The sequence below is a fragment of the Tinamus guttatus genome, unplaced genomic scaffold (genome assembly GCF_059628265.1).
Source record: "Tinamus guttatus ecotype Peru unplaced genomic scaffold, ASM5962826v1 Tinamus_guttatus_pri_ptg000307l, whole genome shotgun sequence".
Taxonomy (NCBI): Eukaryota; Metazoa; Chordata; class Aves; order Tinamiformes; family Tinamidae; genus Tinamus; species Tinamus guttatus.
Genome location: NW_028288841.1, coordinates 5917437 through 5933053, shown reverse-complemented (window position 1 = coordinate 5933053; position 15617 = coordinate 5917437). Strand labels below are relative to the sequence as shown.

The 15617-nt window shown below is 44.9% G+C and overlaps 1 protein-coding gene across 1 annotated transcript in view; it reads left to right on the top strand.

The window, feature by feature from the left end:
• Positions 1-15617, top strand: part of FRMD4B (FERM domain containing 4B) — a 73968-nt gene that overhangs the window by 40335 nt on the left and 18016 nt on the right. The window contains exons 8-11 of the mRNA XM_088528306.1: positions 9089-9172; positions 10282-10347; positions 11417-11474; positions 12430-12516. Of these exons, the coding sequence (XP_088384432.1) occupies positions 9089-9172; positions 10282-10347; positions 11417-11474; positions 12430-12516 (295 nt within the window). The remainder of the gene's footprint in view (positions 1-9088; positions 9173-10281; positions 10348-11416; positions 11475-12429; positions 12517-15617) is intronic.

Below are 15617 nucleotides of genomic sequence, written 5' to 3'. Positions count from 1 at the left end.
AGAGTTCAGTCTGGTATTATTTCTGGCATCCTTCAAAAATTAATGATTTAATTGTATTCAGTCTATAGCCTGAGCATCTACCACAGTAGACGTGCAGTAGTATATAGCATTATTTTGCTTTGTAGCTCAATGAAAGAGATGGGATGCCACTGACACGGAGACTGACAGTCGTAAATCTTGTGCTTCTAGCGTTAAGAAAAGGTTTATTAAAATCAGATTAGGTGCATGGATTATAGCAGGAAAGGAACTTTGTTCTTAAATTTATTTTCTGACTGATAATCTTGGATCATATTTTCCACAGTAACATTTCCCGCACTGAAACTCAGCCGTGATGCCTGAAAGTTAATTAAATTACTGGAGGGAGGGCTTCCTTTTTCTTTAAATAGCTGACACATTGGGTTTGGATTCTAGCCTGTGGGCTGCAAAGATAACTCCCGACTGGTATAACATAACACAGACAGAATAATGAATTCCTGATAGCTGACACGTATGAGAGACTGGGGTTTATCATTACAAGAGTGATAAATAGAGTTTGTACAAGGAAGTGGTTTGTGTGGAAGATACCCTTGCAGCTAGAGGGTAATTGGTTCAGGAGCTCCTAAATTTGCAAACGTTATTGAGGGGAAAATAGAATTTGCTTGGACTAGCTGTGGAGAGTTTAATATCAGCAATTTGCTCCTAATTAAGAGCGTGAGCACTCCAGTGTTGGATTTTTGGTAGCGTTTACTGGGGAAGATGATTATTTTGCCAGACAAGGGGAATCCCTTGGCAGAAACGGACGTGTTAACCCCCATGCCAGCCGTGCTAGGGAACGAGGGGCTTCCGAGCCGATCCTTGTCCGATACCGGAGCGCCTGCTCGCTGGCTCCTCGCCCAAAGGCTAGGCCAGGTCCTGGCCAAGGGCTCCCCTCGGGAGCCCAGGCTGCTTGGGGCGTCTTTCCACGTGGATCGGACCAAACGCCAGGCGTGGCCGTGTCTGGGATGTGGGCAGGCCGCAAACACCCCTTCGGAACAGCTCTCCCGGTCGCTCCTGTTCACCCCTTTGATTCACATCCTGCCGCGGCCTCCGAAGGCACCAGCGGGGCCCAGGCCACGCGAACGGAACCACCTCACGCGTGCTGCCGGCTCGAGGTGTTTTTCCTTTTCCAGTGGTTGCTTTTCCCTTGCCTGCGGATGCGTTTCTGCACGGTGCTGCTTGCAGGGGCCTTCCCCAGCACGGCCGCGCGTGCTCCGCCGAGCCGCCGGCCTTGCCTCTCAGGGCAGCTCTGCACGCTGCTGCCTTAAACACTTGGGCACTGGCTCACGGACCATTAACCCCGTCTGCATCAAACCCAGCCACGGGCTTCACTAAACTCACTCCCCCGCAACAAATAATTAATTGCAAACAAGTTGAGCAAAGACTTATTAACAAGTGTGTGAGGTGAGGGGTGCTCCTCGGTGGTTTTTTTTTTTTTTTTTTTTTTTTTTTTTTTTTTAATAAAAAGTTGAAAATCATTTTGTAAGTCGGATGCAATTCCAAAAAAAAAAAAAAAGTCAGGTCCTCAATTTTCTGCTAAACTTAATGTTAAGTCCCTCTTTCACACCCTGTGTCTGACTTGAAGGTTAGCATCTTTCAGGGCAGAATAGCAAAATAAAGCAGACATCATCTCTGTGATGATGTCATCTCAGTATTTTTACACTTCTCTCTTTTAAAGCAGTCCTGTAAGGGCTCCTGGGGAATTTGTGTAAGTATGCTTACTGTGGAGCAGCTGAATTAGCCTGAATTAGGTGGAATCACTGTGGGTAAAACAAACTTGGATGAAGAAAAGAGAAGATGCTTTGAGTATTTTAATAATCTGACCTCATGGGATTTACTATATGCATATGGTAATATGACATTTTGGCTAATTGTAATTATGACAGTTAGCAAGTGATGCACATTTCTAAAGGGTTTCAGATGCATAATGTAAGTATAAAGCCCTACAGGGGCAGCAAAAGGGATCGTTATGCATTGTCATACGTAAATATCCCTCAACTGCAGTTTCTCTCTCTTTTTTTTTTTTCCCCCTTTTATCTTCTTTCTTTTTAAAATCTTTCCTCTCTTTAAGGCGTGTGTAACTCAAGCAAGCAGTGCTTTAGCAGGAACAAGGCAGCTCTGGGGAGGGCTTTTGCATGTGCTCTGTGTCACCACTAATGTCACAGGCATTAGGTCTCTAGTCCAACTCCAAACATCATCCTCATTTAAAAAAGAAAGGAAATTCCCTTTGATTTTCCTCCCCTTGCATAGTTAGGATCTGTCTTGCAGAGTGTATTTTGCACTTTTGGGGAAAGAGAAGGATAACTTCGCAGCCTCTGTTTTTCATCTTGTGGATTTATCAGGCCTTTTATCGTTATTCAGATACTTTATTTTTCTTGTGGTTGCATGTGTTTTTGTATCAGTGTAGAGGACTATGATAACAAGCTCTAAACTTTGCTGCTGCACTCAGACACATTAAAGACCCACAACTAATATGGCTAATCTGACTTTTGTGCGAACAGGAAGAAAGCATGAATGTTAGAAATAACAGTCTCTTGTGCAGGGCAAGAGTTTGGGATCCTTCGAGCATTGTATCAACTGTGTATAGTCATCTTTTGCTCTGCAGTAAATCCCCAGGTAAAGCAGAGCCCTTCTGCTTCCTGTCTGGTCCGATAGCGAAATATTTCTAACACATCCTATCAGTGTGTCTGGACAGCTCTGCCAATATGGAAAAAACACATTAGATCTGTGAGAGAGTCAGCAAAGACCAAGTGAGCGCGTAGGGCAGGGGAACTCTGCTCCAGGCCACCACATTTCTCTAGCCACAGAGAAGGGCTTTCTCAGCACTCTGCTGCCTGACTGCAAAGGGGGAATACGCTGCCTTGCCCGCCGGGAATAGCACTGGAAGTACGTGGGTCTCATCTCTCCTTGTGTCCGAGGATGGAGAGGTGCATTGGTACAGCTGACACTAGAAATATTGCTCTGCTGCTGTGCTAATCCAACAAGCATCCACACGAGGAGTCACCAAACACCCGTGAGCCTGGTAGGTGCTGCTGCCCTCTGAGGAAGCCCAGCACGGCTCAGGAGGTTGAGACGTTCTCCTAATGCTGATGGGAACAGGGCTGGGGCTGGAAAGGAGCCCTCTAGATCCAGAGCTGTGACCCAGCCTGTGCTAACTCCAGCAAAGTGTTTGCCAGCCCAGCCACGTTTTGTGCCTGTGAATTCCTCAGGCACAGGGTAGAACCCCCTGAACAAGCAGGGCACCTGGAGCGTGGCTGTGTGCTACAAACCCAAAATGCTCCCCTCCCGCGTGACGTTGGGCAAGCCAGCTGCCTTGCTTATCTTGTTCATTCCCACGCTTGGATTCGGAAGCCTCTTAGAAATGCTCCTTCAGATGCCTTTCTGAGCAACCTCCTGGCATCTGGTATTTGAGTGGCAAAATTTGGAGTTGTCCCCTGAAGGCAGCTCCCCGCTGACCACGAGTTTAAGGTTCAGCTCTGCCTTGTCCCGCGGGTCTGCAGCCCTCGTGGTGCTGCTGGGGGTGCCCTGGATGTTGTCTTTCTGGATGCTGGTCTTCCTTCAATAGGAAAACCCGTCCTTGAGTGTGCCAGCAGACCATGAACAGAAAGGTTGGGAAATGATGGGGAACGTCTGCCATTTGTCACAAAAGAGGATTTGTCAGCGAGTGTATTTCATAATCCGGCTGCCAAGCTCCTGCTGCTCTGACTTGCTCAAAAGCAGCTAAATCAATCCACTTTCTCCTTCTTTACCTTCCTCATTCTCTCTTCCTTCCCCTCTTTCTCCCTTGCACTTTTAACCCCACTCATTTTCCCCTCTACTGCTTTGCTGCTTCCTCCTAACACCTGCTCTTTGTAGGACCTCGAAGAGCGAGACCAGCCTCCAGGCGAGTGCAGCAGCCTGCTCTGCCCTGCCGTTTCTTTAAAAGCAAAACAAAACTCTGCAGGAAACGCACCCGCTGCCACTATTGCCCCCATGAGCGAGTTCAGTGGTGGTTGTCAAGAACCAGGGCCAACCCTGGTGTTGACCAAGTACCTTGACCAGCCATCTGAGAAACTAGATGGCTGGATTCCAAGCGGCTGGTTTGTCTGTGTACTGGTTTGGTTATTTATTCATTTCCTGCTAGCAGTAAACATCTGTAACAGAATAAGACAACAGAGCATAATGGAAAGATTTTGTAGCATCTTTTCCTGAGATGTGATAATACTAAACGGTGCTTTAGATGTGAAGCTCCATATTCCTTTTATGTTTCACCCATGGTTCTCTAAAGTGGATCTTGATTTGTGGTGTCCATGAAAAATACCTTTCACTGTAACTTGAGAGGTTAGTCAATATTTTCTTAAGACAAGAGCACTCTAAATTTTGCTTGTTGTGTGCCTAAATTATTATACAGATAAGCTGTGAATATAAAGTGGTCACACTCAGAAAAGTCCAATAATAACCTCACTGTAATGATTACCCAACAAAATAAAAATAAGTGGTTATGAGCAGACAAGAAGCTCCAAGATTAGAGAAAAATCACTATACAGTGAACTTTCCCCAGTGATAAAATCCCACCTTGTAAAAGGCTGCCCGAACAGTCCCGCAGTGCTGGGGACTCGCCCACCATCGCTGTAGTCAGGTAAAGTCCTCGAAGTCCTGTCCTTGTCGAGTAGTTAATATTCACAAAGATGTGGGGTGAGAAGGTTTATGCTGCAGTCAAGCGTTTTTGCTGCTCGGGGTGTGTCTGTTGCTCTACACATTTCATTCTAATCTCATTAACCACATCTTATTGCATGGAAGCTCTTACCTTGAGTTACTGCATTTGCAAAAGGAATAGACTGGGTTTTTTTTTTTTTTTTGACGTAATGGGCACAAGAAAGAGCCTGGGCACCCATTGCAAATGGCTCTAATTAGCACTAATCTGTCACCTCTGCAAATCCGGCTAGCAGGAGCAGTGCTTGCTGCAATTACAGGCTGTGAAGATCACTCTCTGGAAATATAAATATGTAAGTTTTTCTCTCTCCCTTTTTTTTTTTTTTAGATTTTAAGAAGTGTACTTTAACTAGAGCATGCAATTATTGTCCGGCTGTGTTCCTTGGCAGATTTCTTGTTGAGGTTTTAGTAAGAAAAAAAAAAATCTTTTCCTTAGACACCTAAAACTTCATGAGAGCATCATTGAGCTGTGAGAAGGATGCAGGTTTGGTACTAGTTTGCTGCTAGAGCTGGTAGCTTGTGAGAATTTATACTCATAGTATGGTCTGTGGTTAAATCTTGCTGTTGGTTGTTTTAAAGACAAGCTGCCCTTCAGTCTTTGTAGATTAGCCCCTCTGGGACTGATGAGCTGGTGGGGGTTACAGCATCTTGCCCTAGGTTCAGATTGTGACAGAAAACTAAGTATAGAAAATACCAAGAATACAAGCTAAAATTCTACATGAGCAGGATCTGAAGTAGTTTTTCATTTACTTTGCCCAAATCAGTGAATGTTCAATGAAATATCTGCTGCAGAGAAAAATCCCAGGTAAAAGCATAGAATGGAAATGAAAGGGTGCGTGTGCTCATTTTCTTTAGTTCCTCTCCATAGTGGAAAAATACTTCAGATGAGTGTTTTCTTATATTCTCCTCCTGGGAAGTAAACAAACCTTTTGCCAAAAATGTTCAGCCCTGTTGACTCTGGGCAGTTGAAGTTTATGTGCTGGCCGTGTGCCAGGAACCACCCGGCAAGAAGCCCCTCTGTTCCGGAGGTCAGATGAAATGCGAGAGGGCCTCGGGCCTGACAGCTGAGCGCACGTCTGCTCTGATGAGAACAGGCTTTTATTCTCGTGATCCTACCCAGCGCAGCACGTGTGGCTTTGGGTGGGAGATAGCAGAGACGTGGCCCAGGCGCTGGGATATCTCGAGCAAGGGGCCTCTGCCTTGTGTTTCTGTATCGGCTCCTGGACACCGTGAAACCAAACAGGAACAGGTCATAATTCAAAGTGTTGCTGCTGCCGTCTGGACTTGTCACCTCGGGGGAGAGTCGGGTCTCTGAGGGCTTGGGAAAGGGAGCCCCAGGGTCAGGGAGGAACTGCTCTTTCTCTGTGCAGATGAAGTGATAATGAACGCTGCTGAAGGGTAAAGAGGACCATTCGATGCTTCTCCCACCGTGAAGCTGTGAAGCATCCCAAGTGCTAACCTGCAGGCACGTGATGGGCAGGACTGCTGGATTCAGCAGAAGGCATTCACCCTGCAAAGGGCTATGCCCTGTTTCTCCTGAGTCTTTTACAAAGCTTTCCTAAGTTTGCATCACACTAAATCTTATCTTACACAGGAACAAATAAAATTCTCATATGGCCAGGTGGAGACTTTCAGACCTTGCATGTAATTGCCCATTTTGGTTGGGAGCAATGCTCCCTCCAGCAGAGTTGCAGGGTGACAGGACAGGATGCAGGTTATGAGATTGGGTCCCCTTGGCCTTTTGCAAGAAATGCGCCCTCTGTTATTACAGGTAGTTGGGTGGGTGAGTAGGCTGGCAGGAGAACAGAGGAGGTGCAGCTTGGCTGGCCAAAGAGCTGCCCCAGAACCTGTTGTTCTAGGTCAGCGCTTCGATTCCACAGGAGGCTGGTAGGAAACCTGCATCCTGTGGAAGGCATTGCTGGGACTGGCTTGCAGTCATAGCATAGGAGTGATTGCAGCCCTAGGTGTCACAAGGCTGAGCCCACAAGTCTTCTTGGGGAAGTGGGTGAGGTGGTGGACATTTCCACAGTGATAAATTGCTTCTTCAGCAGTCATCCCATGCACTTAACTAGCCCCCGTATTTGGCATTTGATGATAAAATAGCTTACTGCTCAGCCAGGTCTGAACATGAGAGACCTTAGAGCAATAGTGGAAAGCCAGCTGTATGTAGTAGGGCCAACATTTCCAAACGTAGGTGGCTGGAATGAGTAGCCCGGGATGTCTGGAAGTCCTGTTGGGCAGCGGGAGGCCTTGGGTCACGTGAAATATGGTACTTCATGCAGGGAAGGAAGCAGCTGTCTGCGTTTGTGGGTTTGTGGCATTTCTGCGTTATCTCCCTTCTGGGGGGTATCTCCCTGTACCACCATGGGCGAAGGCAAGCTCTGCCCGTCCCCACCAGCTGCGGCAGGGACGGCTCGGGGGCCCTGTCCCACTCTGGCAGGGGAGGGGACGCTCTGGGGGACACGTGGCCGGGGGCAGCTGCCTCTGCCCGAGCCCCGCGCTGGCACCGGGCCGCCTCGAGGTGCTGCGGCCCGTGCTGTGACGCTGCGCTGTTCGTTGGCAGTGAGGTTTCTACACAGGGGGTTAGAGAGCAGCTGCTAAGCTTGTGATGATGAATGTCCTGGGTTAGAGTCTATATTTAGAGGAATAGCTCTTTTGTTTGGTAAAACTGAGCTTTTTTTGTTATTGTTTCATTCCAAAACCTTTTAATTTCTTCCCTACATTTCCCTGCCAACCCTGATCATTAAAGCAGCCACTGCAGTTATGCATCAGGCTTAAAAACAGGAGGACTCTTTTATTTGAATGATGAATTATCCTGTGATTCAATAACTGAAGTGGCAGGAACCTCACACGGTGTCCAGTGCAACCCCCTGCCTCGAGCAGGGCCAGCCCTGAGACCAGAGCAGGGCTGAGGGCCTTGGGATTCGTTCTGCGGGACTCCGGCTCCTGAGGCCCCAGCAGGGATGTGCTCGGGGGACATTTCCAGGCTTCCTTACACAGCCTTTTCATCCCCTCAATGGGCTGTCAGGGGTGAATAGGACGTGTGCGCTGGCAGCGCTGAGCTGAGAGGAGAGCCTGGTTTTCTCCACAGCTGTCCCCATGGTGGTGGCTGGGCACGGGCCAGCCCGGCCATGGAGCCCTCGCCACGCTCGGGAGCAGCAGCCAGGCCTCGCTAATTGACCCCCTTCTTGGCAACCTCATCAAAGAGCCTGCGGGATAAATCAGCCCTTGATTGAACTGTTTCCTCGGCCCCAGAGGTGGTCCCTCTTAGGCAGAGCTGAGGCTTATTGTGGGGCTGGGGGAAGAGGCTTGCAGGGCTGTTAGCCCGTGTTCTCAAAGAGCTTCAGTTGACTGTGTTGCCCACTGAGATGGGAGCGTTTCAGTGGCTCGGTGTCCTTCTGGTGCCACCCCCACCGTGTTGCCCATCCACCTTTGCTCATAGATCTACTCTACTGATGCCCAGGGCGCTCATGCCAAGGCGCTTTGGAGGTCAGAGCCGGACCCTACCCCAGATGAAGTCTGCAGTGGTGGATTCACACTAGAAAGCAGCTTTGTAGCAGGAAAACCTCCAAGGAAAGCCTGGCTTCAGAAGCCAGGGCAGATGTTAACAGATTTGATGTGTTCTTTACCTTGAAAATTCATGTTGGTGCTTGTTCCCAGCGCTGCGAAGGCACGCAGAAATCTCGCAGAAGTGAAGCGTGCAAGTTTCAGCTGATTAATGAAGTATATGAAGAGAAAATATTAACCATTTATTGATGCCTATAAAAAGCTACTTTAAATATTCTTGTTAATCTTGAGACAAATTCCCATACTTTTTTTTTTTTTTTTTTTTGATTCCAGACTGGGTTCATAGTGCAAAATATTTGAGCTTTCTGTAGAATGAGGGGGCCAGGAAAACTCTGATGAGAGAAAATACTTCCAAGTATATTAACTGAACTAGTTGGTTTTCAATCAGGTTGTGTTTAAACTCTGAGATCTAACAAATACCACTCTGCTTCACAAAATTTATTGTGTGGCCGAAAGGATTTTGACTAATGATAGAACAAAAATAGCAGCACGAGCCTTGCCTTTGGGTGAAGGCTCCCCTTCGGCAGCTGTTCAGGACCTACTCTGTACTCAGCAAACAGAGTGAGTGTGTGCAGAATAAATATCGATACAGTGGCCTTGCTGCCCCGACAGTTGCGCTTCTCTGCAGCGAGTTACAACACCGGTCCACATCACCGTCATGTGAGGGCAATAGTGTTATGTTGCTAGGACGGCCAGATATGGGGCAAGGTAACATGTTCTTGAGTAGCAAATATCTAACAGCGCTTTCCTTTTATTGAAACTCATGATGGCATCTATGATTCAGCAGCAGTAACTGTGTCATCTTCGGTTTTAGTGATGAAAACACTCGCAAAGACTTGAAGACGCTTCCTGTCTTTCCCACGAAGACACTGCAGGAGCACCCATCGCTTGCGTACTGGTGAGCTGTTACCTAATTTAAAATGTAGATCTTTGCTGTAGATAACCATAGCAAGCTCATGTTTTAAGAGTTTAGAAAACTGCTTTAAAAGATTTTTGCCTACATGGTGTAGGACATGGAGTTAATTGAGTTAATTGCTCTTGTTCAAACATTTCAAACTTGTAGCAGGTTACAGTGACACCCAGATCAAGGGCAATTCCCTTACTGAAAGTTTGATGACACTGAATTGGTGGGTCAGAAATTTCTGGATCAGAATTTGAGGGTAGCACGCAATGGAAAGTCAAATCCTAAACTCCAGCCAAGTCTGAGTTTTACAAAGAGCACATTACTTTTCAGCTGTCCGACAGCGTAGGCTCCAAAACAGAGAGGCAGGTCCAGTTTTGTGCTCAAATCTGCTGTAAGAAGCACAACACTTGTGATGAATCAACAATTTGTTTGCTTGTACTGGATGGCCCTTTGTACAAGTTTGACTTGCTCATTTGTTTCATTGAGGATTGATATATAGTTAATGTATTTTTAAATATGCTAGTACTTTTTCTTATGCCTTGCTTTTTCAAACTAAATACTGTTAATTTTTTTTTTTGTCTTCCAAGGGTCTGACGCTGAACACATATTTTATTTCACATTCCAGTAGAACAAAATGTTGGAGGGGAAAAATATGAAGAAGTTTTTGCTGTTAAATCTGCAGTTCTTCATCTTTTAAATGTCTGATGGGAAAAAGTACACTAGAACAAAAGCATTTTGGTTTCAACTTTTGTCATATATATGCAGCATTAGCCATCTTTTGAAGTCTTGGTTCTTTAGAACCTGAAAATGAATGTATGCAATTAGCACCAGTGTTCAGCAGCAGCATCTGCAGCCAAGCTGGCTGCTCTGAAATGGTTAATTAGGCTCTGGAAGGCTGCATGCTATGGTGAGGATTAGACAGGTCCATTCTGCTTAATGAAGGGTGGGAAACAAATCATTAAGAAACAGAGTGTAAACTGGAGTGAGAAATGTGCAGAGGGACACTTCTCTGCATGCTGAGTAGGCATCTGAATTTCAACAAATGCTATCACACTCGGAAAGGGTCATTAGCCTCTAAATTGTTTTCTGTGCTTATTTTGCAGTGAGGATAGAGTAATCGAACACTATACACAAATTAAAGGCCTGACCAGAGGACAAGCCATTGTTCAGTGAGTATGGTGCTTATTAACACATGCAAATAGTATTTTTACTTTTCTTCCTTTTTTTGGAAAGTGGTAGTGCATGCTGTTTTGGTGGTTGTTGCTTGTGAACTCTGCCATTTATATCTGTAGAAATTCTAGTGAACTGACTTTTAAAGTTAAATTATTCCAGACATCACATTTTCCAGGTATCCCTTTAAGACAGTATTTTCTCATTCAAAATACCTCAGACATAAAATAGATAATTATAGTCTTAGTTTACTGGAAGAGTCTTCTCCATGCTCTACTTGCTAGATGTTACTTTTATTCTTGAATGCTAAGGGTTAGGTATCAACTTAAGTTCTGGAAGGAAAAGAAATGCATGCTTGTGGAGAAGTTCACATTTTGGTTTTCACGTGATAAAGGTCTTCCAGGGTGAATACAGAGCCCATGGAGGATGTTCTTTTTTATTTTATTATTATTATTATTATTGTTATGATTTGTATTGTACTCCTACAGACATGTGCAGTGTGCTGTTACAACCAAGAAGTTGAGGCTGATTTACATGATTGTCGGATATAGACAACTTGCAGTTTTTCTCTCATAGCTCATTAGTTGCACTTCTCTATATAATTCAGGGACTCCTTTCAAAGGGAGCAGAGAATAAATTATCTGCTCAGTGATTCACTGAATTGTCTCATGAGACCCCTGTGCAACTGCACATTTCCTTTGGACAATATCTATTTCAACCAAAGCACCATAATGAAATAACTATAGGCAAGTCCTTCCCTCCCGTGTTTCCTAGAAGGCTCACACGTTCAGAAGTTTTCCTCTTGGTTCTCTTCTCTGAGCTTCCAATATGAAAATCAAATGTCTTGTTGCATGGGAAATTCTCCATTCACCTCATTCGGGCCAAAATGTCACGTCTTCGCCCAGGCCTGGACACTGAGATTTTTCTGAAAACATAGGCCTTTAAATCATTAAGTCATTGGAAGCATGCAAATGATAAATGTCTTGATTCACATATGTGTGAAAAAAATATGTTAATAGATGTTCCCTCCAGAGAATCTCAACTGATACACAATAAATCTGTCTACAGGTATATGAAAGTGGTGGAAGCTTTGCCAACATATGGAGTCCATTACTATGGAGTAAAGGTTAGTAGATGTCCACAGATAATGTGATTGCTTAGCTTATTACATGTGATTATATTCCTGAAGGACTAGTTGGATGATTCAAGACCCATCTATCAGCATGAAACCCCACATTTTTCAAGCTTTATGCTTTATTTCCCCTCCTCTTCAGTCTTCTTTGAAACATTTTTTTCAGAGAGCAGCAAAGAATTATGTGTCACGGATGACAGAAAGGAATTTTTACTAAAACCTTCTGTAATCCTATCAGGAGCAAAATTCATATCAACTTAATTAAACTGGATATCACTTCTAGATTGTAAGCAGTTAATATCTTCTCCAGGGACATTGCTAATCAAGACTAGAGAAAATAAATACAAAGTAGAGAAGACTGCTTCTAAGTGGCAGGTGATTAGTGTATGAATATGTGTGGGGAGGAATGCTGTACAGCTAAGAAGTATTTTCAGAGAGTAACGGAAATATGGCATTTATTGCAATTGCAAAGCAGAACCTGTGCAAAAGCATTTTGTGCAGAAAAGCTCTGCAGAGCTGATCTCATTGCTTTGGCTCATGGTCATGGCAATAGTATCTGAGAAGCAGCTGCCATGAACTGTTCTGCTGCTCTCTCATACCTGAATTGAGTGGATACAGTCATTTGTCAGATCTTTCCTTGTCCCATCTTCTTACCTCCTCGTTAGTTCAACAATGAGTCATGACCATTTCCTTCAGCAGCACTGATGCTTTTCATTCTCTTTGCAAAACTACTGGCTGACTTCTTACCTCTGACCAAGAAAGCAATAGAAGAAATTTTCAGTGCTTATCTTAGCAATCCACATCATGTCAATATGTGGGGAATTTACAAAAAAAAAAGTAAAAAAAAAAATTTGATCTACTCATACTTGCATAGAATGAAAGAAGGTGCAACCTTTGAACTGATTAATTCTGAATTAGATCTTGGTTCATGTAGTCTTTCATTTCTCAGGATAAGCAAGGAATCCCTTGGTGGCTTGGGATAAGCTATAAAGGAATAGGCCAGTACGACTTGCAAGACAAGGTCAAGCCCAGAAAAGTAAGTTTGGGGTTGTTTGTTTCTTTGTTTTGGACGGGGGGTATTGCATTTTAAAACATACTTTTATAAACTATGGCTTATTAGCTTGTTGAGCAACTGTAAAAGTATTAGGGGCAGAAGGAGAATTCTGCTAACATGAATGTGGTAAAATCCTCCTCTCTTATAGATACCAGAAATTCCTTTAGGGAGATTTAGCTCATGTGTCTGAGTTGGGTAGTTTCAGGATAGTCTCTTCAGGAATTTTGGCAGCCTCCAGGGATAGCTACAAAGTATGAAGCAATTGGGTTCCTGCAAATCCCAAACAAAAGCCTTGTACTTGAGCAGTGTTTCAGCTGGCATTCATAGGTGTATTTTGGGTATGAAATGATAAAAAGATCGACTGATATCCATGAAATACGAGCAGATCTGTCTGCAAAGCTTTTCAGGCAACTCCATTTCCTTAATACATGGCATTTTAAGGAGGGGCTGGGGGAGGATCGGGTGAAGATGCCAAGGACTGAGGCCATTCTTTTCTGCGTCCATCCACCTTTTCTGCAACATGTCTCCTGCAGAGGGAACTCTGCCAAAACCCTCAGTTGCCATTAAAACAGGGCAGAGGGTACTATATTCCAGTGCTGGCTCCCTCAAAATCATCTATCAGCGAGCCCTAGCAAGCTCTTCTGCAGGCAGTCTTGGAAATCCATCATGCAGCCCAGGCTCATGAGGTGTTGGGAACTCATCCAGATCTGTAGCTGAATAAGTCTCATTCAGGCAGGACTAAGCCCTGCAAGATTTTGAAGAGTCAGTTAACAGATTTGCTTGTGGAGAAGAGCCAGCACTTCACGTGCAGGAACGACGCTGCTGGGTTGGACGTGCCTGGTTTCTTTCTGGTCGTGTCTTCCCTGGAACACTTAAGCTGTGAAGAGATGGAGACAGGGGCTTTTGTTGATGTCCTTTCCTGGGAATGACTTGGGCAGGAGTTCACATGAAACATGTGCTTCCTGCCATGGAATTTTACATTTGCAAAATAATATTTAGCGCATTAGTGCCAAAAAACACGGCTTAACAAAACTTCCTTGTTAAGAGTAATTCTCCTCCAAGCTCCCAACTTGATCTTGTTCTCATTTTCCCCACAGGCTATGACTTGGTTTCCTTTGGTGTATTTATATATCTGTGTGTCTAAGGTTGAACTTTTAAGTCCTTCCTTTGCTTTGTTAAATTAGGCACTTAATTTAGCCCCAGGTCTTCCTTACCAGGCATGTTCCAAAATGACAGTGACACGAGAGAAGCCCTGGAAGCCCAGTTAAGTTAATCATTGATCCTCAATGGAGAGCAACAAGCAGCTCCTCCAGCTGCTGAGCACTTTCCTGTATTTAGACACTACAAGATTTCCCATTAGGGTCAAACACGGATCATTCTCTAGTCAAGACAACCAGCTGTGACCAGCAACTCTCTCCAAGAAAATACACTCTGCCTGGCTAGGAGTATTGCTGCGCCAAGCACTTATTTTATGCTTGTGAGATTTTTAGTTTACAACATCAACCAGAAGATTAAGAAATTCTTTTTATACGTCAACAGGGTCAAGATACCAAGTCACACCCTGCTACAGTTACTTATGAGGCATTGCCTTTGAACACAACAGGGGTTGTGCTCAAAAAGATAAAATTAAAAAGCCTCCAAAGGTCACTTCTGCAGCCAAAGTGTTTCGATGGTAATAGCTGTCTGCTTTATTGTCGTTGTAATTATACAACTGAGATTAGTGATCAAAGTGGGACATGAAGGAGAGGAGCTTCAATGCAGCGGGAAGGTTTAATGTTAATATGCTGATAGAAGCACCCAGAATAGAAATGTCCCTAGTGTTTTTATGGGTAAAAATGGGAGGAGGAGAAAAAATTACCTGAGCATCTGAACTTTTTCTGAGCACTGGCTACTTTTTACATGTGCTTTTTACAATATGCAAAGAGATCCTTTGAACAGAGAATGTTTGAAACCAAGTGCACTTCCAACAGGATTTATGGAAGTAACTGGAATTAGATTGGCTTCCAGGAGGAAAGAAAATGCTCGGTCTAGAGAGAAGACCATGGACAGCCTCAGATTGTGACTAAAGATGCTGAGACCTGCTCTTTATGTCCGTGTAGCTGTAGCCTCGCTGCCTGGGCCAGGGCAGGCAGAAGTTCACTTTTAAGCAGTGTTGTTGTTTGTTCGTATTTATGAATGTATCCAAAGAGGCAAGGCTGTATAGCTTGCCCAAATCTGTGAGTGTCATCCCCCTGTTTATACTGTGGATCAGAAGTGCTATTCTGTTTATCCTGAGCCATCTGGGAAAGGGAATCCTTATTGTGCTCCACGTAGCGATGTTTAAGTGCCTCTGATTGACTGAATAAAAGGGAAAGGCTGAGTCCAAATCTAGACAAGAACAAGCTGGGCTTTCCCAACTGGAGAGATTCGAGGGGTCTCTGACTGGGAAAAAAATAGCTGGAAAGCTGCTGAGTTTTGAGGTGAGACATTGCACAGTCGGTGTCTCTTCTCTGTGTGACACCCCTTGTCTCACGTGCAATGTTCAGGGCTGTCAGCGGCATTTTTTTAATATTGTTCAGCATGTTAATGGCAGACACCTGTAAGGGACTAACTCTGTAAGTAAATATATATTTATAAAAATAATTAAATGCACCCGTTAGTGCAATATCAATTCCCAACAAATATAACCAATGTCTTGAAAAAACAGAATCTTCTGGCTTTACTCAGGTATGTCTTTAAGCAAACAGATCTAAATAGGAGCCTTGGAGCACAGTGGGTATCCCAAGATTTTGCTGTTGCCGACAGCATGAAGTCCAGGTTGGAAAGGCCGTCCCAGGAAATGACTTGGAGGGCAGAGCTGGACGGAGCCACCTTGGGATGCTGTCACCCAGCCCTGCCTGGGTTATGCCCTAAGCACCAGCCACCCGTGAGCAGAACCGCACGTTGGGCCGGGAGGAGCTGCCGTGTGGGGGCTGTGAGCGGCCGCACAGGGACCTTTGGGCCCACTCAATTAGGGGATGCACAAAACAGCTCCCTGTGCCCAGAGCTTTATGTGCCGCTTCCAGCCGCTTGGGCCTCCCTTCTGCGTCTGCCCGTGTTCTTCT